The sequence below is a fragment of the Andrographis paniculata genome, unplaced genomic scaffold, assembly GCF_009805555.1.
Source record: "Andrographis paniculata isolate CXL003 unplaced genomic scaffold, ASM980555v1 Contig60END, whole genome shotgun sequence".
Taxonomy (NCBI): domain Eukaryota; kingdom Viridiplantae; phylum Streptophyta; class Magnoliopsida; order Lamiales; family Acanthaceae; genus Andrographis; species Andrographis paniculata.
In genome coordinates, this window is record NW_026137596.1 from 4185519 (window position 1) to 4208707 (window position 23189).

Consider the following 23189-nt stretch of genomic DNA (forward strand, 5'->3'; position numbering starts at 1 on the left):
AATGTTTTGAATGGGTTGGATATATGTTTAGAATAAAAATAAATTTAAACGAAAGATTAAAGTTTGATTGTATCCATCTTAAAAGAAAACAATTAAATGATACTAAAAATTAATAAAGAATAGGGAAATCATCTTAAATGCAGCAACTTGTAATGTTACGGTTTAGATTTGAGTAATTTTTAATTTAAATTTCAATAATATTTTAGGCGAGAAGTTATTATAAATCTACGTAGTGTAGAAAGAACCAATTAATTTTGAAAGTAAAATTGTTTGTTTGTATTTCTAACTTTATAGTACTTTTTATTGAAAAAAAAAAAAAAAAAAAAAACCTTTTTATTTAAATAAAGAATATTACCCAAAATAATTTCTTCCTTTTTTTCTTACTTGCTGCTGTAAAATACGCATTGGATAAACCTGCAAACTAGATCTAACAAAAAAAAAAAATGCGAGACTTAGCTCACACGTTCGCTCCTTGCACCGCCAAATCATCCCTTATGACTACTTTCAAAAGATTTTAAACATAAGAAAAAAATTCAGTAAATTTTGTGCTTTGTATTATAGATTTGATTTCAATTTTTTTTTTTAATATAAAATAATTGAATACTTTTGTAAAAAATTCAGTCTGTTCACTCAAAGTTTTTAAATGAATTGATTTTTATTTTTTTTGTGTGTGGTATCGAAAATTGTGTTAATAATATAAAAAATAATATTTTATGTTGAATGATTGACTTTTTATTAGTGAATAATATATATTATATTAATGTGTATATATATTTGTATTTTTTAAAATAATATTTATGAAAAATTGTTTAATTGAAAAATGTTGAGTGAACTTATATTTGCTCCATCTCACAAAATATACATTTACACTGCCATTTAAAACTAAATTGAGATAACTATATAATCGGTTTACCTTATTTAGTTGTTAGATACAAATTCATTCATTTAGCTACTTATAGGTAAATAATACCCTTACCAATAAATAAATTTTCAAATAAATATCATAAATCAAAAGGTATTGTTATCTTTTCGGCCAATACAATTATTTTTACATATAAAAGTTATTATTATTTTTTAAACTCGTACGTGTTTGTTCATCAACTAATTTTTTTTTTATATGATTATCAATATATATAATATTTATATTTTGGCCTCTCATAAAAATCAATAAGTCAATATAAAAAGTTTATTAATTTTTATATTACTCACATAGTTCTTTATATCTCATACTAAAAAATATACATTAATTTAAATCATAAACAAACAAATTATACGTACCAAAATGATTATCTTACAACAAGATGATAGTAGTATTTTTTACTCATTCGGTCCCAATTCAAAAATGTTAAAATTTCTTACACACTACTGCTATTGTTTTTTAATCTACTACAAAATCCAAAAGATCATTTAAAATGAGACAGATGAGACATATGAAATATTATCTTTATATAACTATAACTATTTATACAAACTGTAAATACCACAAATAAAAAAATAAAATAAACCTTTCTAGATAAAATGGTGAGATATTTCTTATTTGAATGTATAGAAAATTATTTAATTATAATTTAAATATTAATTCAAATCAGTTAATTTATAGTTTAGTTTTTAAAATTTATATATATAAAATAAGAAATCAAAAGAAAAATTGGGTTCGATTTATATTTTTGAATAAATATATATTTTTATGATAGATATGAAGAATTTTATTGTTATTATATAAAAAATAAAAATTTGTGTTGATTTTTTGTAAGTGAATAAAATATATATTATATATTCTATTAATGTGTGTATATATTGTATTTTTTTAATAATATATACGGGGAATGGTGTCAAAAAAAAAAAAGAACAAAACATTTCAAATTATATATTTTATCGCTTTGGTTATTGTACTGATTTGACATAATCAGCACATGTTTATAAAAAAACACAACACATATACTCCCTCCGTCTCAAACACCTGCAACATTTTTTTTTGGTATGTCCTAAACACCATGCAATATTTACAAAAATAGGAAATAATTAATTATACTTGTTGAAATATTTTAGATATTCAGTTTTAGATTTATATGTAGATTTGATCTTATTCATAGATTAGATTACTTAGATTTGAGTCTATCGAGTCTATTTTGTATTGTCTATATATAGACTCCTTATTTTGATAATTAATAAGACAATTTCATTATTTTCCCCCAAAATTTCTAACATGGTATCAGAGCATATTTTTCTCATGCTGTAGATATAGCCTACCAACCCGTGTTTCTCCGGGTACATTCAATCTGGATTGTACCCAGAGGTCTTGTAATTTTGAGTTAATGTCTTTGCAAATTGTCTTTTTGCAAATTTGTCTCGTCTCGTCTCCGATCTGTCATATGTCTGCTGCTTGTCTGTTGCTTGTGTGCAATCTGAAATCTTCGTGGTTTGTCTGTTGCATGCGAGTGATCTGAAACGATTTGCCATATGCCCGTTGTTGTCTGTTGCTGCATGCGATTTGCCATCTGTTGCTGCGTGCGATCTTCCATCTGTCGTTGTCTGTCTGTTGCTGCTTGCGATCTGCCATTTTTCGTTGCCTGTCTGTTGCCTGCGTGCGATCTGCCATCTTTCGTTGCTTATTTGTTGGCGAAAATCTGTCTATGATCTGCTATCTGTCCGTTGTTTATCTGTTGCCTGCATGAGATCTGATCTGTCCGATGTTTGCGATTTATCTGTTTTCAGCTCCGGTGGTCATATCGTTTTCGGCTCCGGTGGAGAGTCATCTCGTTTTCGACAGCTCCGGTAGAGTCATGTCGTTTTCGGCTCCGGTGGAGTCATCTCGTTTTCGGCTCGTTTTCAGCTCTGGTGGAGTCCTGTCGTTTTTTGGCTCCGGTGGAGTCATATCGTTTTCGGCTCCGGTGGAGTCATCTCGTTTTCGACGGCTCCGGTGGAGTCTTGTCATTTTCGGCTCCGGTGGAGTCATCTCATTTTCGACTCCGGTGGAGTCCTGTCGTTTTCGGCTCCGGTGGAGTCATCTCGTTTTTGGCTCATGTCGTTTTTGGCTCATGTCGTTTTCGACTCCGGTGGAGTCCTGTCATTTTTTGCTCCGGTGGAGTCATATCGTTTTCGGCTCCCGTGGAGTCATCTTATTTTTTGCTCCGGTGGAGAGTCATCTCGTTTTCGACTATGGTGGAGAGTCATCTCATTTTTTACTTCAGTGGGTGGAGAGCCAATTGCTAATTTTATTAATGTTTTCTTTTTGCATTTATATTCAAATTTCTCATCAAACTCAAATTTGTTTCTCTTATACCACTTGAGTTTGAGGGGGATGTTGAGATATTTTAGATATTCAGTTTTAGATTTATATGTAGATTTGATCTTATTCATAGTTTAGATTACTTAGATTTGAGTCTATCGAGACTATTTTGTATTGTCTATATATAGGTTCCTTATTTTGATAGTCAATAAGACAATCTCATTATTTTCCCTCAAAATTTCTAACATTTTTTTTTTCGCCATAACTTTCTACCTGTTAAGAAACTTTTCATAGACTACATCCAAATATCTAATTACCGGGCAAGATAGTAGTAATAGGTAAATGAACGTCCATACGCTCTATAACAAAAAAAAAACATAGAAAAATATGTGAATCACGAAATCAAAGCCCAAATCAAGAAAGTAGATCAAACAATCCAACCGGTAACACTCGCAAAATGAAATCAACTCTGACAAAAATACCAACTACACCATGACGTAGGGAACCAAAGCAGGAGTCGGCAACCGAAAAACGACGGCCAGAGAAGGGCGGACGATGGACGGCGAACAGTGGCGGCGGCAGCTAGGGTTTTGGTTTTGGAAAACCGTGCTCCAATTTGATCAGAATGATCTACGTGTGGAGGCGCTGTCAAGCCAGGAATTTTAATATAGAATATATATTTCTACCCCATACTTTATCCCCTCACATCATTCAAATAAAAAAATAAAATATATATTTCTCTCTCTATCACATCACTTAATTTCTAAATTATCCTACTTAATACTAGCCACCTAAAAACTCAGTGCCAAAAACAAATATTACAACTTGTTTAAAACGGAGGGAGTATCAAACAGTACATGGTAATACATTATATAACACATATTTTCACAGCACATTATATAATTTTATGTATCAAAATAAGTATATTATACAATATAGTATAATATATATCCCACACAGAACATGTTTTTATATAACATAATACAATATATAATTCTGTCTTGTGATAGAATACAAATTATTCAGGTTAATGTGCTCACATAGTTGTGAAATTAGTACAATTTTAATTTGACCAAATCAACACCTTAACCGTCGCCATATTCAATCGATATGAATGAGTTGTTTTTGGATTTTAGTATAACTAACTTCTCAATGTGATTAAATCATATTTTTAGTTATAACTAACTGATTTGATCCGTTGTAGTAATGATTTTAATAATTAATAAAAGAATATTAATATTTTAATATAAAAATAAGTTTAATTTTTATTTTTGGATAATATATTTTTTTATCTTAAGTATGGAGAATTACTTTTGTAATATCAAATAATTTAATATTTTGTATTAAATTTTTAATTTTAAGTAGATGAAGTACATTAGTGTGTATATATATACTCACTTCGTCCTAATTCAATGTACTTTTTTTTAATATTTTTTTCTGTCTCACTCAAAAGTACCAATTTTTTTTAGTAAGAGTAACTATACACTAATATCAAAAAAATCTTTAATTTTTATTTAAATTACAAATATATTATTTCACATCCAATTACTTTATACAAAAAGGGCAAAAATGCCAATCTCTTACACATACATTAATCAATAAAAATATTATTATTTATTAATTTGCTGTAAAACTTCAAAAAACCTCTTTCAAAAGGAACGGAGGGAGTAAGATTTATCGAAAATTATATCACTAAAAAATTATTGGGTGGACACACAATAGTTATAAATATATACTGCATTTGTCCGGTTCTAAGGGTCTCATTTACTTTTTGCATGTTGATTTTTGAATATTAATTATTATATCAAAACATAATACAAATTAAAAAAAAAAAAAAAAAACGTGTTTGTTTGAAGGATTTTAAAGGATTTTTACAATTCACACAATTTTTTTTTAAAATATCAAATGAAATACCTATTTTTATTTTTCTATATTAGTTTAAAAATCAACTTTACATTCAAAATATTAAATCATACCGGTATTTTAATTCAAATTTTTTATTTTCAAATTTCAACTCAAAATTCAAACACTCAAACAAACACACCAAAATATATTTCCTCCGTCCTTTTTAAACGTATGTATTTACTTTTTATAAATAGTTTTAAAATTAGTAATATTTTCATTATAATAGATAGTTAAAAATAATTTTGTCTTTTACTTTTTTTTTTTGGCATAAAAGTAATAATACGATAATAAAGTAAAAATATTTGTAGAAAAAAAATAGGGTTCATAATTATAAAAAAAAAAAAATGATTAATTTTTGATTGGACAACCTAAAATATAAATACGTATGTTTATGAGTAGACTAAGTAAGTATCATGCAATTTTGAATTTTCGATTAGGTTTGAATTTTATAATTCAAAATTTGGATTTTTGGACATTTTAGTTCGATTTGATTTATTATTATTATTATTTTTTTATATGAAATTCCGACTTTCAGTTTGAATCGTATTTAATAAAATCCCAATCGAAAAATAGAATGCATGATCACCCTATGTGGCCTTAGTCTCTTTAATTGATAGTATCTATGATTTAATGAAAATTTATTATTATTTGTTTAAAATATAAATGATACTTGCGTTGATTAAAATAATAGTTGCTATTTATGATAATATAAATTTTGACTGAGAGACTTACATAGAATGTAAGCATAAATTTAGACTAATTAATAAAAATAGTAGTTAATTTGAAATTTGAAATATATATATCCGGTTCTTACTTTCGAAGGCTCAGAGCGATAAAAAAAAAATAGTCCCTAAATATATATAAATAATATATTTTTATTTATAATAAAATATAAATAATTAAATAAGATAATTTTCTAGAATTTTTAGATGAAAACTTAGTATAGAAGGGCTAGGGCGGAAAAAAATTATGGACCCTAAATATATATATATAAATAATATATTTATATTTATAGTAAAATATAAATAATTAAATAAAATAATTTTCTAGGATTTTTAGATGAAAAATAGCATAAAAACATATCTCTAAATGTTTGAAACATATAAATTTGAACTTAAAACTTCAATATTAAAAATTAATCTCTATACCACTGTGCAAACTATAATTTTTTCTTTTCATATATATCAAGTTTTTTATTCATATATATCAAGTAAATTATATATATAAATTATATATATATATATATGATATAAATATATAATAGACCCTGTCTACCGTGGGCGCTATTCCCGCCCCGGGCGGGGCCGGCCCTGCATGTAAGGTATGAGTTATATATTGATAAAAGTTGTAATAAATTGCTTTACAAAATGATCCATTTAAAATTAATAGTAATTAATAGCTAGTAATAAAGAGTGGGGAGGACATTGTGCAAGAAATTGGCGGCAAGAATGGCGTAGGTTTTGTGGGTAGGATGAACAGCATCCCAAAACACATAGTTGGATGGATTTGGACAAACTGCTGACAGTGCATTGCAGAGTGGGCCCATCTCCAAATACCCTGACCCACAGCATCCCTCCATTGCTCTCTCAAACCCTAATCCAAATCCAAGTCCAAATCCAAATCAACATTAGGAGAGAGAGAGTATATATACAAAAATTATTTTTGTTAATTTTAAAGTTTTTTAGGTAAAATAATTATTTGATATTTTTTCCGTTACGTCATATTTAGTTCATTTGGACTCGGCACGAGGATAAAAAATAAAATATTTTATTAAAAATGTGAAAAGAAATAAAAAGATAGTTGGAGGTATTTTTGAAAAATTTAGTTAGTTTGTTTGGGGATTTGACTTTTGAATTGAGGTTTGAATAGTAAAATTTTTTAATTGGAATAGGTGTTGATGTGATATTTTGAATGTAAATTTGATTTTTAGTATAATATAAAAAATAAAAAATAGGTGTTTGATTTGATTTTTTGGAGGGAAAAATTAGATGAATAGTAGAAATCAATCCCCCAAAAAAACACACCCAATAATTTAAAAAAATGATGAGATAGAATGTAATGAAGTTAATGGTATTTGCAATAAATAAGTATTGAATGAAAGATAATAATTAAATGATAGAGATTCTAATAATTATATTAATAATTAAACTTAATTATATAAATTGAACTATTTATAAGTCATTCAGCATGGTGCCGAGTGTTTCTATTTCAACACTTGATCCATATTCATAATTAAATATAAATTTTTTGATTTTTCTAAATATAGCAATGAGGTAAATTTAATCAATGAACGAAAAAAAAAATGAAAATAAATTGATGGATGAACGAAGTATTTTTTACATTCGCTAAAATTATGTTATAATTACCTAATAGCACCTCTTGCTCTGGGTAAACCCTCGGCAACTATACATGACAGATAAATTCTGAAAGCGTCGGAAATTTGAGTTGATAACCTCATAGTCGCCCGTTATCCCTTACGAGACAAATAATGTATTTTTTATATTAAGAAAATTGTGGATATACTACAACATATTAACTAAATAAAAAAATTATTTTAATTGTTAAAATCCAACTTTCAATTGCACTTAAAAAAAAAAAAAAAAAACCCTTATGAATTGAATCATATATCCCTCATTAATTATTATATCATGGTCCAAACTCAATACCTTATAAAAATTGTTAAAAACAATAAAATTCTATTATTTTTTATAAAATATAAAACTCAGATAACAATTTTTTTTTTAATTATTATTAGTATTATTATTATCTTATATAAAACTACAATTATCCTAGTAGCGATATAATTATCTAATATAATCGACTTTCACTGTCATCATATATAGCGAAGATTTTAAACAAATCAAGAATTTAAAAAATATAAAAAGTCGAAGAATAACTTACCGTAGGCAGAAGGGCTCAAAATGGTATTGATGAGGGGAGTATAGATGTCGACATATGCAAGTTTGGAGCCGAGGGGGAGTGATATTTGTAGCCGCAAAATTAGGGCTTGTAGTTTGGTGTTGTAGGATTGGGCGTCAATATTTTGTCTAGCCACACATGTTCGACTCGCCCGATGACCGGCAAGACCCATTTGTAACGGTAGGCACCCTATTGGCGGGAGGCCAAGAACCGCGAATTTTTGCGCTCCCATATTCACTAATTTCTACGCAAGTTATTTAATATCAGTTTTTTCGAGTTTGATGTTGCGAAAATGTAATTAAAAATATATATGTCAATATGTATTTTGTACTAGTGTTTTGACATGAATAATAATATATTTTTTTAAAAAAAAAACAAAATAGTTCACTACACATAATTTTTCTAAAGAAAAATTGAGAAAGATTTGTCCACAAACAAAAAACTTTAAATATGCTTTCCTATTAATAATATAAAACAATATAACACTATATTTTTATATAAAATATTATTTTTTGATATTGTCAAGATGTACTTTTTTATACTTAATTAAAAAAAAAAAAACTCAAATGTAAAACACAATCGCTTTGTTCTCCTATCACAATTTTCGACTCCTCAAAAATAATAATAATAAATACAATATTTTATACAAAAGTCAATTTTAAAAATTTTAAAAAGTCAAAAATTAAATCCAAAATAATTTATTTTATATTTTTGATACAATTATCCATACCACACTTTAAAAAATTATTTTATCCAAAAATGCTGCGAAGCCAATGTAAACAGATGGATCTTAATGAATATATGTAGAAATATATATATAAATTAGTACTCCCTCGGTCCTCTACATAATTTATTTATATTTTTCTATTTCTGTCAATTTCATATAATTTATCTTTCTATTTTTTTAAAAAAAATAATTATACATATTAACGGCACTTTGAATTTTATAATTTAAAATTTTTTAATCTTAATTAAATTAATTACTTATTTTAATTTTAATTTATAATACTTTGTATTATATAATAATTATTATTTTGATTAATATTTTTAAATTATTTACTAATTATATATTTATCTAGATTCTTCTATCAACACAAAAATGAACAACTAAGGGGAGATGAAGTAAATACTCATTCCCTTCCAATCTAAGTATTCTTTTGACCATTTTTTTCTCTCTCATTTCAAAGTATCTATTTCATATTTTAGAAAAAAATAATCATACATTAATACTAAAATATTTTTTTTACCTTTACTTAAATCACAAATATATCATTACACAATGTAATTATTTTATATATAAAGTTAAAGACAAAAATATAAAAACTCTTACACACTTTCACTAATTAATAAAATATAATTATTTCTTAATAAAAAGTTGTCACATGTAAGGAGAAAAAAGAAGTTATCGTTTTTTTTTTTTTTATTTGCTTCCTAGTTTTTTAAAATAAAATAAAAATTATATTCTATCTCAATTTTTATTGTATTATTTTCTTGTAAAAATTATTATTTTTTTCAAGATATCACACTTACTATTTAGATTCAATATTTACATAATATTTTAAAAAAAATTATTTGAATTTGGTATTAATTTTTATTTTGAATATAATATTTTATGTTTAAATAATAATATTTTTTTAAAAAGTAACGTAAAAAATAAATTAAATTAAACTTCATATTATTTTTTATTTTATTTTTGAAGAAAATATTTTAATAAATAAAGCAAGTATCTAAATCATAAATTTTAATATTTTTTCATAAAATATCATATAAAAAATATCATTATAAAATTATGTTTAAACAACATCTGAACATTATATTTTTAAAATATAGTAATATACTTTTTTATAGTAAAATGGAAATATAATAAAAATTAAAATAGAAAAAGTATAAATAAGATTGAATAGTGAAAATTTTGTTTGGGGGTTTGGATTATAATATTAAGATAGAAAAATTAAGATAGAAAAATTATAAATTATAATATACTTTGTTTGGGGGTTTAGATTTTGAGTTGAGATTTGAATAGTAAAAATTTTGAATTTGAATAGTTGTATGATGTCATATAAATAGGTGTTGATGTGATGTTTTGAATGTAAAATTTATTTTTAATATAATATAAAAAGTAAAAAATAGGTGTTTGATTTGATATTTTTTGGGAGAAAAAATGGAATGAATAGTGTGATTAAAATCCAATCCCCCAAACAAACACACTCTAAAGATATTCTTTTTGAAAAAAAAATAAAAATGAAAGAATTATAGTTAAAAAGAAATACATAAATTTTATTAACGTTCTTTATCATGCATGTGGCTCTATTTCATTGGAGAAAATAGAGGGAATAGAAAAAATTGAGTATAGAGGATTTTATGCCATTAAAATTATAATTCTGAGACGAAAGTAGTAACATATATTCTCTCTATTATGTAAATTTTATGTCCATTGACCAGAGTCAACAAATACAAATTTTAAGAAAAATGATTATTATTATTTTTTTATAGTAAAATAAAATACTCCATCTCCAATTGTGTATAAAATAGAATGTAAATGACTAAAATGTCCTTACTTTGTGAATGATTTTAAATAGTACGTTAGAATAATAATTAGAGATAATATGGAAAAATATGAATAATTTTGTTATAAAGTGGGGACTACAGCTACTAAATAAGAAAAATGAAAGACGAAAATGAAAAAATAAGACAAATTTTTTGCAACGGAGGGAGGAATATTTTTTAACTAAAAACAAAACCGATAATAAATTTAAATGAAAACGTACGGAACTTACCTTAATAAAAACCTCAAGATTTCCAAGCATCAAATCATGGTATTCAGGCACACTGCAATTCCTCCTCAGCAGCAGCCCGAACATGACGTCATTACTCCCGGCGGCCACCATGAACAGCCCATTCTCCACGGCCCGGCCCGCCGCCAACCCGCCGGCGGCCCTCCTCATTCTCCCCAAAGCCTCCTGGAAATACGCCAGCTGTCTCCCCATGGTCAGGACATTCGCCTGCCGGGCCGTCAAATCGTCCAGGCCCGAACCGGCCGACGCGAAGCTGGCGCCGGTCAGAAGGCCCGGATCGGTCAGGACCGGGTCCAGGTAAGCCGGCAGGAGCTCTTTAATGCCCAGAGCCGAAACCACAACGTCGGTGGCCAGCTTCCCGTCGGAGAATCTTCCGGTGGCGACGCCGCCGGGGAAATCCACCCCGTACGGCCGGTGGTTGGAGCGGAAGAGGGTGGGGAAGAAGTTGTTGTTGCCGGCGTCCAGGATGGAGTCGCCGAATGCGAAGACGGCGGTTGGGCGGCGGCGGAAGGCAGCGGCGTCGGTCGGGGGGAGGAGGAGGAGGAGGGCGGCGGCGATGGAGGTGAGGAGATATTTGGCGGTGGCCATTGGAGGCGCCGATGGAATTTTGAGAGGATTTCTGGGTATGAATATATAATTAATAATTAATTGGTGCGTTAAAGTGTAATTAATGTTGAGATTAGGTGACGTGGACATGAAGAGATTTCGGCGCCAAACAAAGCCCAAAACAGGCCTCCATTAATTTAGCTCCAGGTGCAAAGAGTGTGAAATTTTGGGGTACGTCAATTTAGGGAGTTAGAAATAATAACCAAAATATATTACTGAATATTTCAAATTTTATATTAATATAATACAAATACAATATATAAATTAATAGTATATAATAATATAATTAATCTCAACACATAATATATATATATATTAATATAACACATATAAATTTAAATAGACAATATTGTTTGTCTATTTTTCATTTGTTGATTGTTTTTATCTAATTTCAATGTACTGGATATAATTATATAATGTGCTATCAAAATATATATTATATATTATATTAATATATAATTTATTTATTTTTATAAATATGTTTGTGTATTGGATAAAATGTGCTATCAAAATATATGTTATATATTATATTGATATATATATTTATACATATATAAATATATATTGATTGAGTCAAATTGGTGATTTAACTCAATGGAAGGTAATCCAAACACAGCTTTAGATACAAACAACATATTATTCATACATTATCAACAATATATACATATAGATAATATATATATACTTAACATTCATTTAATACTATTAAAAAAAATAACTTTGAAAATCTAAATAATTTTATATAATATACAAATAACACATCATTAATATATGTAGTCAATAATAAATAAAATGGAGAACACGTGATTAATATTTATTCAACATTGTTAATATATAGTTAGCATAATTGATATTCATTCAATATTATTTGGTAAAATAACTTATCCTAACACTGAACATCTTTATACATATAAATATGGACAGCATATTGTTAATATTTAGTCAACCATATTTATAGTGACAGACAAAACCACACTAATACTCATTCAATACATTTATATATATAATTACTGAATTGTTTTTATAAAATCTAAATCATAAGGGTTTGTTTTGTTTTGTTTTTTTTTTTTTTTTTTATGAGTTTGAAAAAAAATTTAGTTTGAATTTGATATTAAAATAATGTATGATGTGATTTTTTGTGAAAAAAAAATATATAATTTTTTAAAAAATACAGAATCTAAATAGTAGAAATACGAGGGTTTTGAGCGCAAAGAAACACACCCTAAATTCAGCACATAAATGTAGGTGTTCTCATTTGAATTTGGAAAATCAAATGCTGAATAAATATTAAATTAAATATTTATTATATTTTCAAAATTAAATTTTGGTAAGTGATAAATAGATGAGTAATTGGTACAATATACTTATCTATATATATATATATATATATACTTCTTCCATCCCGCCACAAATGACCTCATTTTCTTTTTAGTACGTCCCACAAAAGATGACTCTTTTTTTATTTTTGGCAAGTTTATCAATCTTAAACATACTTAATAAATATAAATCAATTTAATTAAACTTCTAACATCTTACACGTAGGATCCACTCAAAACCCCTTTATTTCTATATTTCTCATCAATTAACAAATATTTTTATCTACTTTTAAAACTTCTCATTTTTTATAAAACTAACTTATGATAATGATAAATAAATAAATATATTTTTTAATTCATTTGTATTATATAAAATTTTATTGTCTACAAAATGATATCCATATTGCATATATTTTATTGAGATGTAATTGTAAAAATATTTAAAATACCAACAACACTACACATATAAAAATAATAAAAAAAATATTATTTTTAACTTATTATTAATAACTTAATAACCTATACTACCTAAAATACCGTGTCCCTAACAAAATGTTCCATCTTCCGCGAGACGAGACGGAGGGAGTATTATTTAATAGTTTGTCAAATCGAGTTGCAAATTTTCAGATCTAATGTTGAATCGGATCAATGAGCTCACATGTCGAGTAACAAAAATTCAAAAAAATTATATCCACATTAAATTGATAAAATTTACCGTACGGGTGATTTTCATAGCTACAATTGTTGCATAATTTAGAATATAGTTTTGGAAAAAAATTGATTTGACTTTAATATTAAAAATAATAGTATTTGATAAGATATTTTGTATGAAAAAAATATAGAGTTCAAATAATAAAATTTAGGGAAATTTTGCAACATAAACACACCTAGTTAAAGTATTTATTTTGAAATGAATTAGTTAAGATTTCTAGTTATAATCAACTTTGTTATAGAATTATTATTATTATTATTAAGACAATAATTTTATTATTATTATTATTATTATTATTATTATTATTATTATTATTATTATTATTATTAGGGTAAATTGTTTTTTTAGTCCCGTAAATGGAGCCTGTAGCAAACTAGTCCCATAAGTGAAAAATTTTCGCTGTTTTAGTCCTCCGGCGCCGGAGACGCCCGCGTGGCTCGCCGGAGGTGACGTGTCCGCCAGGTCATCGCGTGGATTTTTATTTTTTTTCATTTTTAATTTTTTTAAAACTTATTTTTAATTTATTTTTAATTTTATTTGTATTTTAATTTTTTTTATTTGGTACAATTAAAAAAATTATTATTAAAAAAAAATCTACGTGTCCGCCAAGTGTCGCTGACTTGGCTGGAGACCTGGCGGACACGTCACCTCCGGCGAGCCACGCGGGCGTCTTCGGCGCCGGAGGACTAAAACAGCGAATTTTTTTTACTTATGGAACTAGTTTGCGACAGGCTCCACTTACGGGACTAAAATGATAAAGGGTTCAGTTACTGGACAAACAGTTTACCCTTATTATTATTATTTAGCGGGAACAATTTAATTTAAATACTACAATAATTGTGTTATAGTAGCTTTTAGCGATCGCTATTTTGTAGATTCGGCTAAATTAGTTAAATCGATTGAATTTATAATATTATTAATTTAACGGTTCGGAGGTGAATCTATTGAATTAATGAGCAACTAAATAAGTAAATATAGGGTTGGGCACCCAAAACCTCTTGCTTCTCCAATTTCAGTATGATAATTATATAACTTCTCCGTTCAGAATTTAGGTAAAATATATTAATTAATAATTAAAAATTATATTAACAAAAATAATTATAAATTAAAATTAATATAATTAAATAGTTTAATTAAAATTTAAAAATTACAAATTATAAATTTTAAAATACGATTAAAGTGTATAATTATATATATATTTTTAAAAAAGATAAATTACGTAAGACGAACGAAAATAAATAATAGATAAATTATATGGGACATAGGAAGTATTATGACGTGTTTGTTTTGTGCTTTGGTTTTAATTTTTAATTTTTATTTTTATTTATATTTAAGGTATATAAAATTATGTAAATAATATAAAAATAGTGAATATGTGTATATTAAGTTTTTGGGAAATGTTTTTAAAAAATTATAGAAAAGAAACACACCCAGATTTGGCAAATTTCTTACTTTTATTCTTTTGTCATTTATTTATTAAAAAAAAATATATTTTCTCTATCCCATGAGAGTTGTCTTATTTTTTTATTTTTATTTGTCCCAAAATAATTGTCTCGTTTCCTTATGTAGTAAGCGTAGTCCCCATTTTATAACAAAATTATCTCTACTTTTCCAAATTATCTCTAATTATTACTCAACCTATTTTTAAAATCATTTAAAAAGTAAGGGAATTTTAATATTTTAGATTCTACTTTATACCAACTTTCAATTAAATACTATTATTATTTTATTCCGGTATGAACACCCAATAAGACGTCTCTTTTGGGGGACGGAGGGAGTATATTGTGTTTGGGGTTTGGATTTTTAGCTTGAGATTTGAATAAGAAGAATTTTTTAATGAGAATAGTTGTATAACATGATACAAATATGCGTTAATGTAATATTTTAAATATAAAATTAATTTTTAAATTAATATAAAAAAATATTTGATTTGATATTATTTTTTTAAAAAGTATTTAATAAATAATAAAAATATAAAGAAATCTCTCAAAAATATGTTACTCTTTCTATCTTTTAATAAACTATTCTTTTCAGTAATTATACTGTCCACTTAATATTAAAAATATTATTACAATTTACAATATATTATACAAATATTATTAAATTTATATAATTTAATACTAATAAAATTATTTTTGTCCTTTTAACTTCGAGTGAAGTTAGGGTTTGAATTTCATACTTACGCCTTAGTTCATAATTTTAATTTATATAATTAAATAATATAATCAATATAATCCTGTGTAGTTATTTTTAAGGCATCCCTTTGTGACTTACTCAATTGACGTTTGGTTTGTAAATTATTGGCTTGATTTAAAATTTATCTAGTTTTCATTTTTCAAATAAATAAATAAATAAATATCAATTTTATGTGATGATTTAAGCAGTTATGTTATAGGTGAGAGAATTAAATTACTTGCTCAATGCAAATATTATTATTAAAATAATATTGGGCTTTGTTTATCCAACCTACATTTGAAATTGTGATAGTATTTATTTTTAAAAAAATAATACATTATATATATATTTTTATAAAATATTACATTTAATTAGTTTTATTATTATTTTTAAAATTTTAAAACTTCAAGCACCCAAAATTTTAATTATATATATATTCATTTTTATTTAACTACAATAATACTACTAAAAAAAAGAAAATTAATATTATTAACTAATTAAATTTTATTATTTTAAATACCATGCCACAGTGAAGATGAGCAAACTCTAATAAATCGGAAGAAGTATTATACTAGCATTTAATAATTTTTATATAATTATTTCTAAAATAATAAGAAATAAAAAATAAAAATAAGAATCAGCAAACTGCTATTTTTGTTTTTCATTTACAATATAATTTAAATAATATTTTGATACTATAATATTTTGTCAGAAAATAATTTAATTTTGTTAAAAAAATTGTTTTATTTTTTAGTTGAAAGAAAATATTTTTACCTAAAAAATTGTGTAAATAGTATAAAAATAATAAGCGAAAAAATATTTTTTTTAATAACTGCATAAATAATATAAAAATACGCAATGCATCCATCATCCGCGGAAAACGCCACTGCACTGCATGTTGCTGCCGCAGACTTAAATTTTCTGGATAAATTAGGGAGAATCGACCTAATTTATACCAGAATTCAATTCAAGGTATGTGTTACTCTTCGAGTTTCGGAGGAAGGAGTTTTAAAGCGGCAATTTGAGGCATGGCAGGGATATTGTGAAATTCGTGGTGATTGATAGGCGATAGCTGTGTTGAATATCGGAGAGATGTGGAATAAGGAGTTTTGACTGCGGCGGCGCGGTGAGAATTGGAAGTGTCACTGGTCGGGGATGAGCCGCGAGGTGTCCGTCTAGTGATGCACAACAAGTATGAAACGTTCCGACGGTATTGTATATCCTGATAATCTCTTTCGTCCACCATTTTCGTATGGAAATTCTATCCTTCGTTCGTTGTCATAGTCGATAAGTTTTACATTGAGGTGAATATGCTTCTGGTTAATAAACGACACAAACCATTTAGATGTGAATGCTTAGCTTGTGTTTGCTAGTGGATCTTGTCAAGCGGTGCTGAAAAATTGACACATCTGTCCAGGATTGCTTTTAATACAAATTATAGGGTAATAACAGATTCTTAGTGATAATTAAGCAATGTTCACATTAAGAGTTAGGGAGATGCTCATCTTATGTAGGGGCTTTGACATTGCTTCTACTGATACTTGTTCCTGCTTTGAACACAGCGGATTTGAAATTTTTATCTAGAGGAATGGGATGGAACTAACTTGCCTTACAATGTAGGAACTTAGCCTGCGCAGAGTCCTACTCAGTACATGGTGGATCTGAATATTTATGCTTGTGATATATAAAAGGGGCTTTGAATCTAAATTGCTATTCGTTATTGATCATCATTATCAGGTTGTGCTTTCATGGAGAATTGCCTCTACTCAAGTTTTAGACATGCATTCTGTGCACTTTTGCAGTATGCTTAGATATGGGAATTCGATAATCCCTCTTGTTACAACATCTGTTTGTTTGTCAACTGTGTAAACTTCTTTAGTGTCATTTGAGTTTTCTTTCCTCGAATCTTGACAGTAGAAATCACACTCTTGGATCAGTGGTACGCCCACGCCCTCTCATAAATGTATTAGGATAATTACATTACAACATTCATTTAGTTCGGACTCTTTTGTTTGCAAAATATCTGTTGCATGTCATCTAGTACTGCAAGGTTTGAGCAATATGTGAAACATATGTGGTCGGGAACTGCATCTCCCTATTTTGCATATCGACATTTGGGCATATGATACATCAGGAAATTATTGCTTTTGTACAATAAATGTTTCCCCACCCAAGTTAGCATCTTAGAACATCAAGAAGATGCTACTACATTACAGTATGTAATGTTATTTATGATCAAAGTAAAAGTTCCCTACAACCTATAAATAGATTCTTTCAACAATCAATTTTGTGTTATTCATCCATCTGTCTTTGTGATTTGAGAACAGTATCTGTTGAGTATTCTAAGGACAGCATGGGCTTTTCGCCGGGCTCGCAATGAACCATCAGTTGCCAAGCTCTGCAGAGAAGGAATGCTGCGAGGATTCATCAAAAGCCTTCTTGCAACTTCCTCTCCTCCATCTTTGCAGAGTCCCAGGAGCAGAGTTATCGAATTTTCCTTACCTTTGGATGATCCAAATCTCAAAAGCTCAATCAGAATCGGTACGAACACCTTATTCTTCTTTATCTCTTCAAGTCCTTCAGGACATCCAAGAAGAAGTGCCAGCAATGCTAAGGCATCATCTGTGATTCCTGCTTTATCGTCTGTCAACAGACCAATTAGCAGAGGAACTGCTCCGGCCAATATAACCTTTTCTCTGTTAACACTAATTACTGCAAGGTTGAAGAGTGCGGTCGCAGCATCCCTTTTACCGGTTGCAGATGCTTCTCCTAAAAGCTGCACTAATGCTGGAATTACTCTCGGATGTGCGCCGATAGTTATCTTGTATTCATCCATTAGTGAGAGGCTGAAGATCGAGGCTGCTGCATTCTCTTTCGCCTCCGTGGTTAATCCTGATTGCAGAACTTCCACAATGTTGTCGAGTGCGCCGGCTGCCATTATTAGAACTTTGTTGTTGTTGTGTATGGAAAGGTTGAGTAGAGCAGTGACTGAATTTTCCTGGATTCGCGAGTCGCGAGAACATAGAAGAGTCGAGAGAAATGGAATAGCCCCTGCTTCGGCAATTATTCTTCGGTTATCCGTTCCTGATTTTGCTAGTAAACGAAGTTCGTACGCCGCCTGTCTTCGAATGTCTGCCGATCCAGTTGCTAGTTTCCCGACTAAGAATTCAGCTGTCATCTTTACAGCATCTGTAACTCCTTTTGTTGCTGAAATATGATCGATCAATGTTTCGCTTGATCTCTTTTTCAATGTGTTACCTTCTACATCTGAAGAGGAAGTGGATTCGAGAATTGGGATATTGTTCTCCAGGCGCCATTGATGTATGAGGCTTTTCAGGGCAAAGTTTGGTATGAGAGCCATGTGTATGAGCTTCTGCCCACTTTTGGGACATGTGTGATGCCCTGTATTGATCCACTGTGCTATGGAATTCCTATCATAAGTATGTCCCGATGCGATGATAACTGGATCGTTCATCAAGTCTAGTGAAATCGGGCAGCGGAATTCATCAGGCATGGAATGAGAAAGCGAGAGCTGATATCCGGCGCCATGCATTGGAATTTTCCTCTTCTTCGGATCCTCATGAGCTTTCAGATGATCATCTTGGCTGAAAATTGTCAATTTTACGAAAGAAATTAAGGATATGAGATTCTTTATATTGGAGATGACGATCAGCCCGCCAGTGCCGGCTTGCTTCTTAGCTTCTGCCTCTAGTTTCGACATTTCTTCATCAAATTCCGAAGGGCTTCTCAAACCAACACTGCCCAGTACATCTCCAGCTCTTCGTAAATCGATTAATTCCTTGTTCTTTTTGTTAATTTGGGTGCTGAATATGGACATCAACTGGTTGATCTCATCCCTTCTTTGTATTTCCCTCTGATCTACGAACAATTGATCTCTTTTCGCCTGCTTGTGAAGAAGCTCAACCTGCTCTCTGGTGTCAGCCGTCAATGGAAGCAAGCTCAAAGGTAATATATCAAGTGCACGAACCATCATTTTCACTAATGCATAGAACTGATTCGATATATATTCCGTTTGCAACAGGTTCCATAACAGGCTATCATCTCTGCAACTTTCAGTCAGAATCTTCACTCTCTGGAAAACAGAGAGGAGCTCGGTGAGGCAGAGGATTGTCGATGGCGGCAGAGGCTTATCCACTTCGCTAACCTCTTCGAACAACGAATAGAGGCGTCTGATCCTTCTCGCCATATTCGAAATGTTCTTTATCTGTATGAAAGATTTCTTCTCTAACGAGGACAGTTCATTGCAGATCTGGATCAGCAGTTCCAGCAAGGAGCCTGCAGGAAGAAATCCAGATGACACCATTGCAGCAGGTATTGCATTTGCTGCAAAGCCATCCATTGAATTTGCAGTTCGATGAAATGACCTGGTCTTTGGTTCTTTTATTTTCTTTATATGATGGAGAAAAATATTCATTAATTGGTATGGACATTAAAATATAACCTTTGAATTCTGACTCTTTTGTGCTTGTAGTTTACGTAGATGACAATAAGGATGGCTGTTGGGGAGAGTCATGCTTGAAATCTTGGCCTGCTGCCACGTGGAACACAGACATATTTTCAAGGTTAGTCTACTTAATTATAAATTAAATTTGAATCTCAGCCTGGCAATTCTTGCAGTAAATTTGATGTGAATATCTAAGAAAAGTAATTTAATTATCATTAATTCATAGTTAGGAGTTATTATGAAGATGGCTGTTGTTCTAAAGTCAAACTTAGTAGCATGCCGGCCTATTATTATATCATTCATTGAATTTTCTCGACTTATTTATTTAAGTTGTGTGAATAATATATTTCCTGTGAATATGATACAATTTGATGAATAGATAGATGGAGGGATTTGGTGCTGATTTGTTTTTGTTTTTTATAGTTATATTTATATATGGTTTTGTCTTCTAGTTCAATATATTGAGTTCATATGTTAAGATACTTGTTTTAGTAAGTGTAGAGTGTTATTACTTTTAAGATTTAAGAGACAAAAAATCTGTTTATGTATGCATTTGGTGTGGTGATTGTAGTTAGTTTTCATGCTGAATACTTACATATATATAGAATGTTGACACAATGTATGGGTTTGTTTGTTTAGTATTTAGTTATAGAATGGGAGTAATACAAAATAATTTGGTTACATTATTTTTATTTATTATTTTATGACGTGGAAACTAGTCCACCCTACAATTTTTTATTAACAACAGTAGTTCATATGTTGCTTTTTATTATCAAATGTAATATTTGTAGATGCAATGCATGTTGTTTTTCATATTGTTGGTTAATCAATTAATTAATCATTTACCCTTTATACAAGGTATAGAATATATATTTAATATACCAACTTATAATATACTATAAAATTTTGAATTTGAACTAGTAATGTGCTAACTAGTTATAACCAGCACTAGATTCACTATGGGTGTGTTTGTTTGGATTTTGAGTTGAGATTTGAATAGTAAAAATTTTGAATTTGAGCAGTTGAATGTTGTGATATAAATATGTTTTGATGTAATGTTTTGAATATAAAATTGATTTTTAGTAGTATAATATAAAAAATTAAAAATAGGTGTTTGGTTTGATATTTTTGAGAAGAAAAAATAGAATGAATAGTGTATTTGAGAGGAGAATCCCCAAACAAATGGATACATAGAAGTTCTAAGTTTTTATAAAAACTTTAGGCTATTAGTTTTATTGCATTGTAATTCGTAGGCCACAGTTTCTAGGAGTTAAGATAAATTTGAGGCCCACTCTAATGAGTATCAGTTGAATGATGTTTGTGAACAAGCCCATTGGGCTGTGATAAATTAGATCCACTCAGTTATTCGTATAATTATTCTTGAATTCCTTTAACATAAAGAACGTGAATTTATTTGTATAGAGAATAATATAGATAAATAATATATATATATACATCTATATATACTTAATAAATCCTATGAAAAATAGAAAAATTTGAATTTGCATGGGTATATTTATTTAGGATATAAGATTTTAGGTGGACTTCATTTTGAAAAGAAAAAAGAAAAAGGAGAACATATGAGATAGCTAAATTAGTACATCATATATATGATAGAGGAAATTGAAAAGATAATTACTAAGAAACCCTTGTATGGTATTATAGTTGTGATTTATGATTGCCTGGCAGGTTTCTTGATATACTTAATCAATAAAATAGAAAGATTTGGACGTTGAAGTTGTTAATTTTCGCTTACAGACACTATCTTGATTGATGGTTTTGAATTTCTAGCTAGCTAAGAAATCTCTAGTCATATAATGTGGAGGGTGTGGAGAGGTGGTCAGGTCAGCTGATGATGAGCAAATTGGAATATATATATATATATATATATATATGTAACAATAGTTGGGAAGGATTTTTGTTGGGAAATGATGAATCGACGAATTGGCTTTGAACACTTTAAATATGCCAACTTTTCTTGAAGCGTATTTGACTCACAGTAATAACATCTCACTGACAATAATATAAATATTTGAGCAGAAAAATAATAAATGAGTCAAATATTTGTTAATCTAGTTGGGTTATAACAATCTATATCTAAAGATTCCAATCAAAGAGGTATTGAAAGTCATAAATGCATACTGAAAATAGTAGATAACAACCTTACACTCACTTAACCCATATCTTCTATAAAGGCTTATCTTGCATTCAATGCACAGGTATTGAAAATCACAAATGCATACTGAAAATAGTAGATAACAACCTTACACTCACTTAACCCATATCTTCTATAAAGGCTTATCTTGCATTCAATGCACAGGTATTGGAAGTCACAAATGCATACTGACACTAGTGTATCTAACAAGCTTAGAGTAATTCACCCAACAAGCTGGTTCTCATTTCCTTTGGATCTCCGAAAACTCCTCCGGTGAGTTTGTGTATCAAACACAAGTGAAAATCATGGAGACGAGGAGAGACCCGAATGAGAGCTTTTACAATAATTTTTCTTTCAAGGATAAGCTCTCTGTTGGGGTGCAAACCCAAGTTCCACATTGGAAGTTGTGAAAAAAATTATACACCTTATAAGTCCCGAGTGAACTCCAGTAGTATGAGGCATTTTGGAGAATATCCAAAAACAAATCCGTGCGGGCTAAGTCCAAAGCGGACAATATCATACTAGTGTTGAGTTGACCCAATAACATCAGTGGTATCATAGCCCGGTTAGACGGTGAAGTGAACTGGGTGGCATTAGGCATTGGTTGTGGTGGCGGGCTCGCCCTCGTGACCTGTGGATATGTCATGTATCGAAAGTTTCTTGGTGGTGTTGGGTCGGTCCCGATTGAGGTGGTTAGACAGCAGATCCCTTTGTGGTAGGCGGTACAAGGTGGGCAGGGAATGTCCATTGGTTGGTCCTTGATTTGAGGGGAGGATTGTTGGGGCGCAAACCCAAGTCCCACATTGGAAGTTGTGAAGAAATTATACACCTTATAAGTCCTAAGTGGACAATATCATACTCTTGTTGAGTTCACCCAATAACATCACTCTCAAATGTGTTCGCTCACTAAAC

At 29.1% G+C, this 23189-nt stretch overlaps 2 protein-coding genes across 2 annotated transcripts; both read right to left on the reverse strand.

Moving 5' to 3' along the window:
* Window positions 1-6515: 6515 nt before the first annotated feature.
* LOC127259502 (GDSL esterase/lipase At2g40250-like) lies at window positions 6516-11436 on the reverse strand. Its single transcript, XM_051286867.1, has 3 exons — window positions 10831-11436; window positions 8036-8297; window positions 6516-6727 (listed from the first exon to the last, which is right to left on the reverse strand). The coding sequence occupies exons 1-3, from the start codon at window positions 11434-11436 to the stop codon at window positions 6534-6536; spliced, it is 1062 nt and encodes a 353-aa protein (XP_051142824.1). The 3' UTR covers window positions 6516-6533.
* Window positions 11437-17694: 6258 nt separating this feature from the next.
* On the reverse strand, window positions 17695-20026 carry LOC127260196 (U-box domain-containing protein 1-like). Its single transcript, XM_051287907.1, has one exon. It carries the CDS (start codon window positions 20015-20017, stop codon window positions 17954-17956), a length of 2064 nt encoding a protein of 687 aa, XP_051143864.1. The 5' UTR covers window positions 20018-20026; the 3' UTR covers window positions 17695-17953.
* Window positions 20027-23189: the final 3163 nt, after the last annotated feature.

Bases quoted from the DNA above. Each gene is read 5' to 3' on its own strand.
- LOC127260196 (XM_051287907.1), bottom strand. From the start codon at position 20,017: ATGGATGGCTTTGCAGCAAATGCAATACCTGCTGCAATGGTGTCATCT.
- LOC127259502 (XM_051286867.1), bottom strand. From the start codon at position 11,436: ATGGCCACCGCCAAATATCTCCTCACCTCCATCGCCGCCGCCCTCCTC. The intron at 8,298-10,830 runs GTAAGTTCCGTA...TAACTTGCGTAG, and splicing joins ATCTTGAGGTTTTTATTAAG to AAATTAGTGAATATGGGAGC. The intron at 6,728-8,035 runs GTAAGTTATTCT...GATTTGGATTAG, and splicing joins TTTGAGCCCTTCTGCCTACG to GGTTTGAGAGAGCAATGGAG.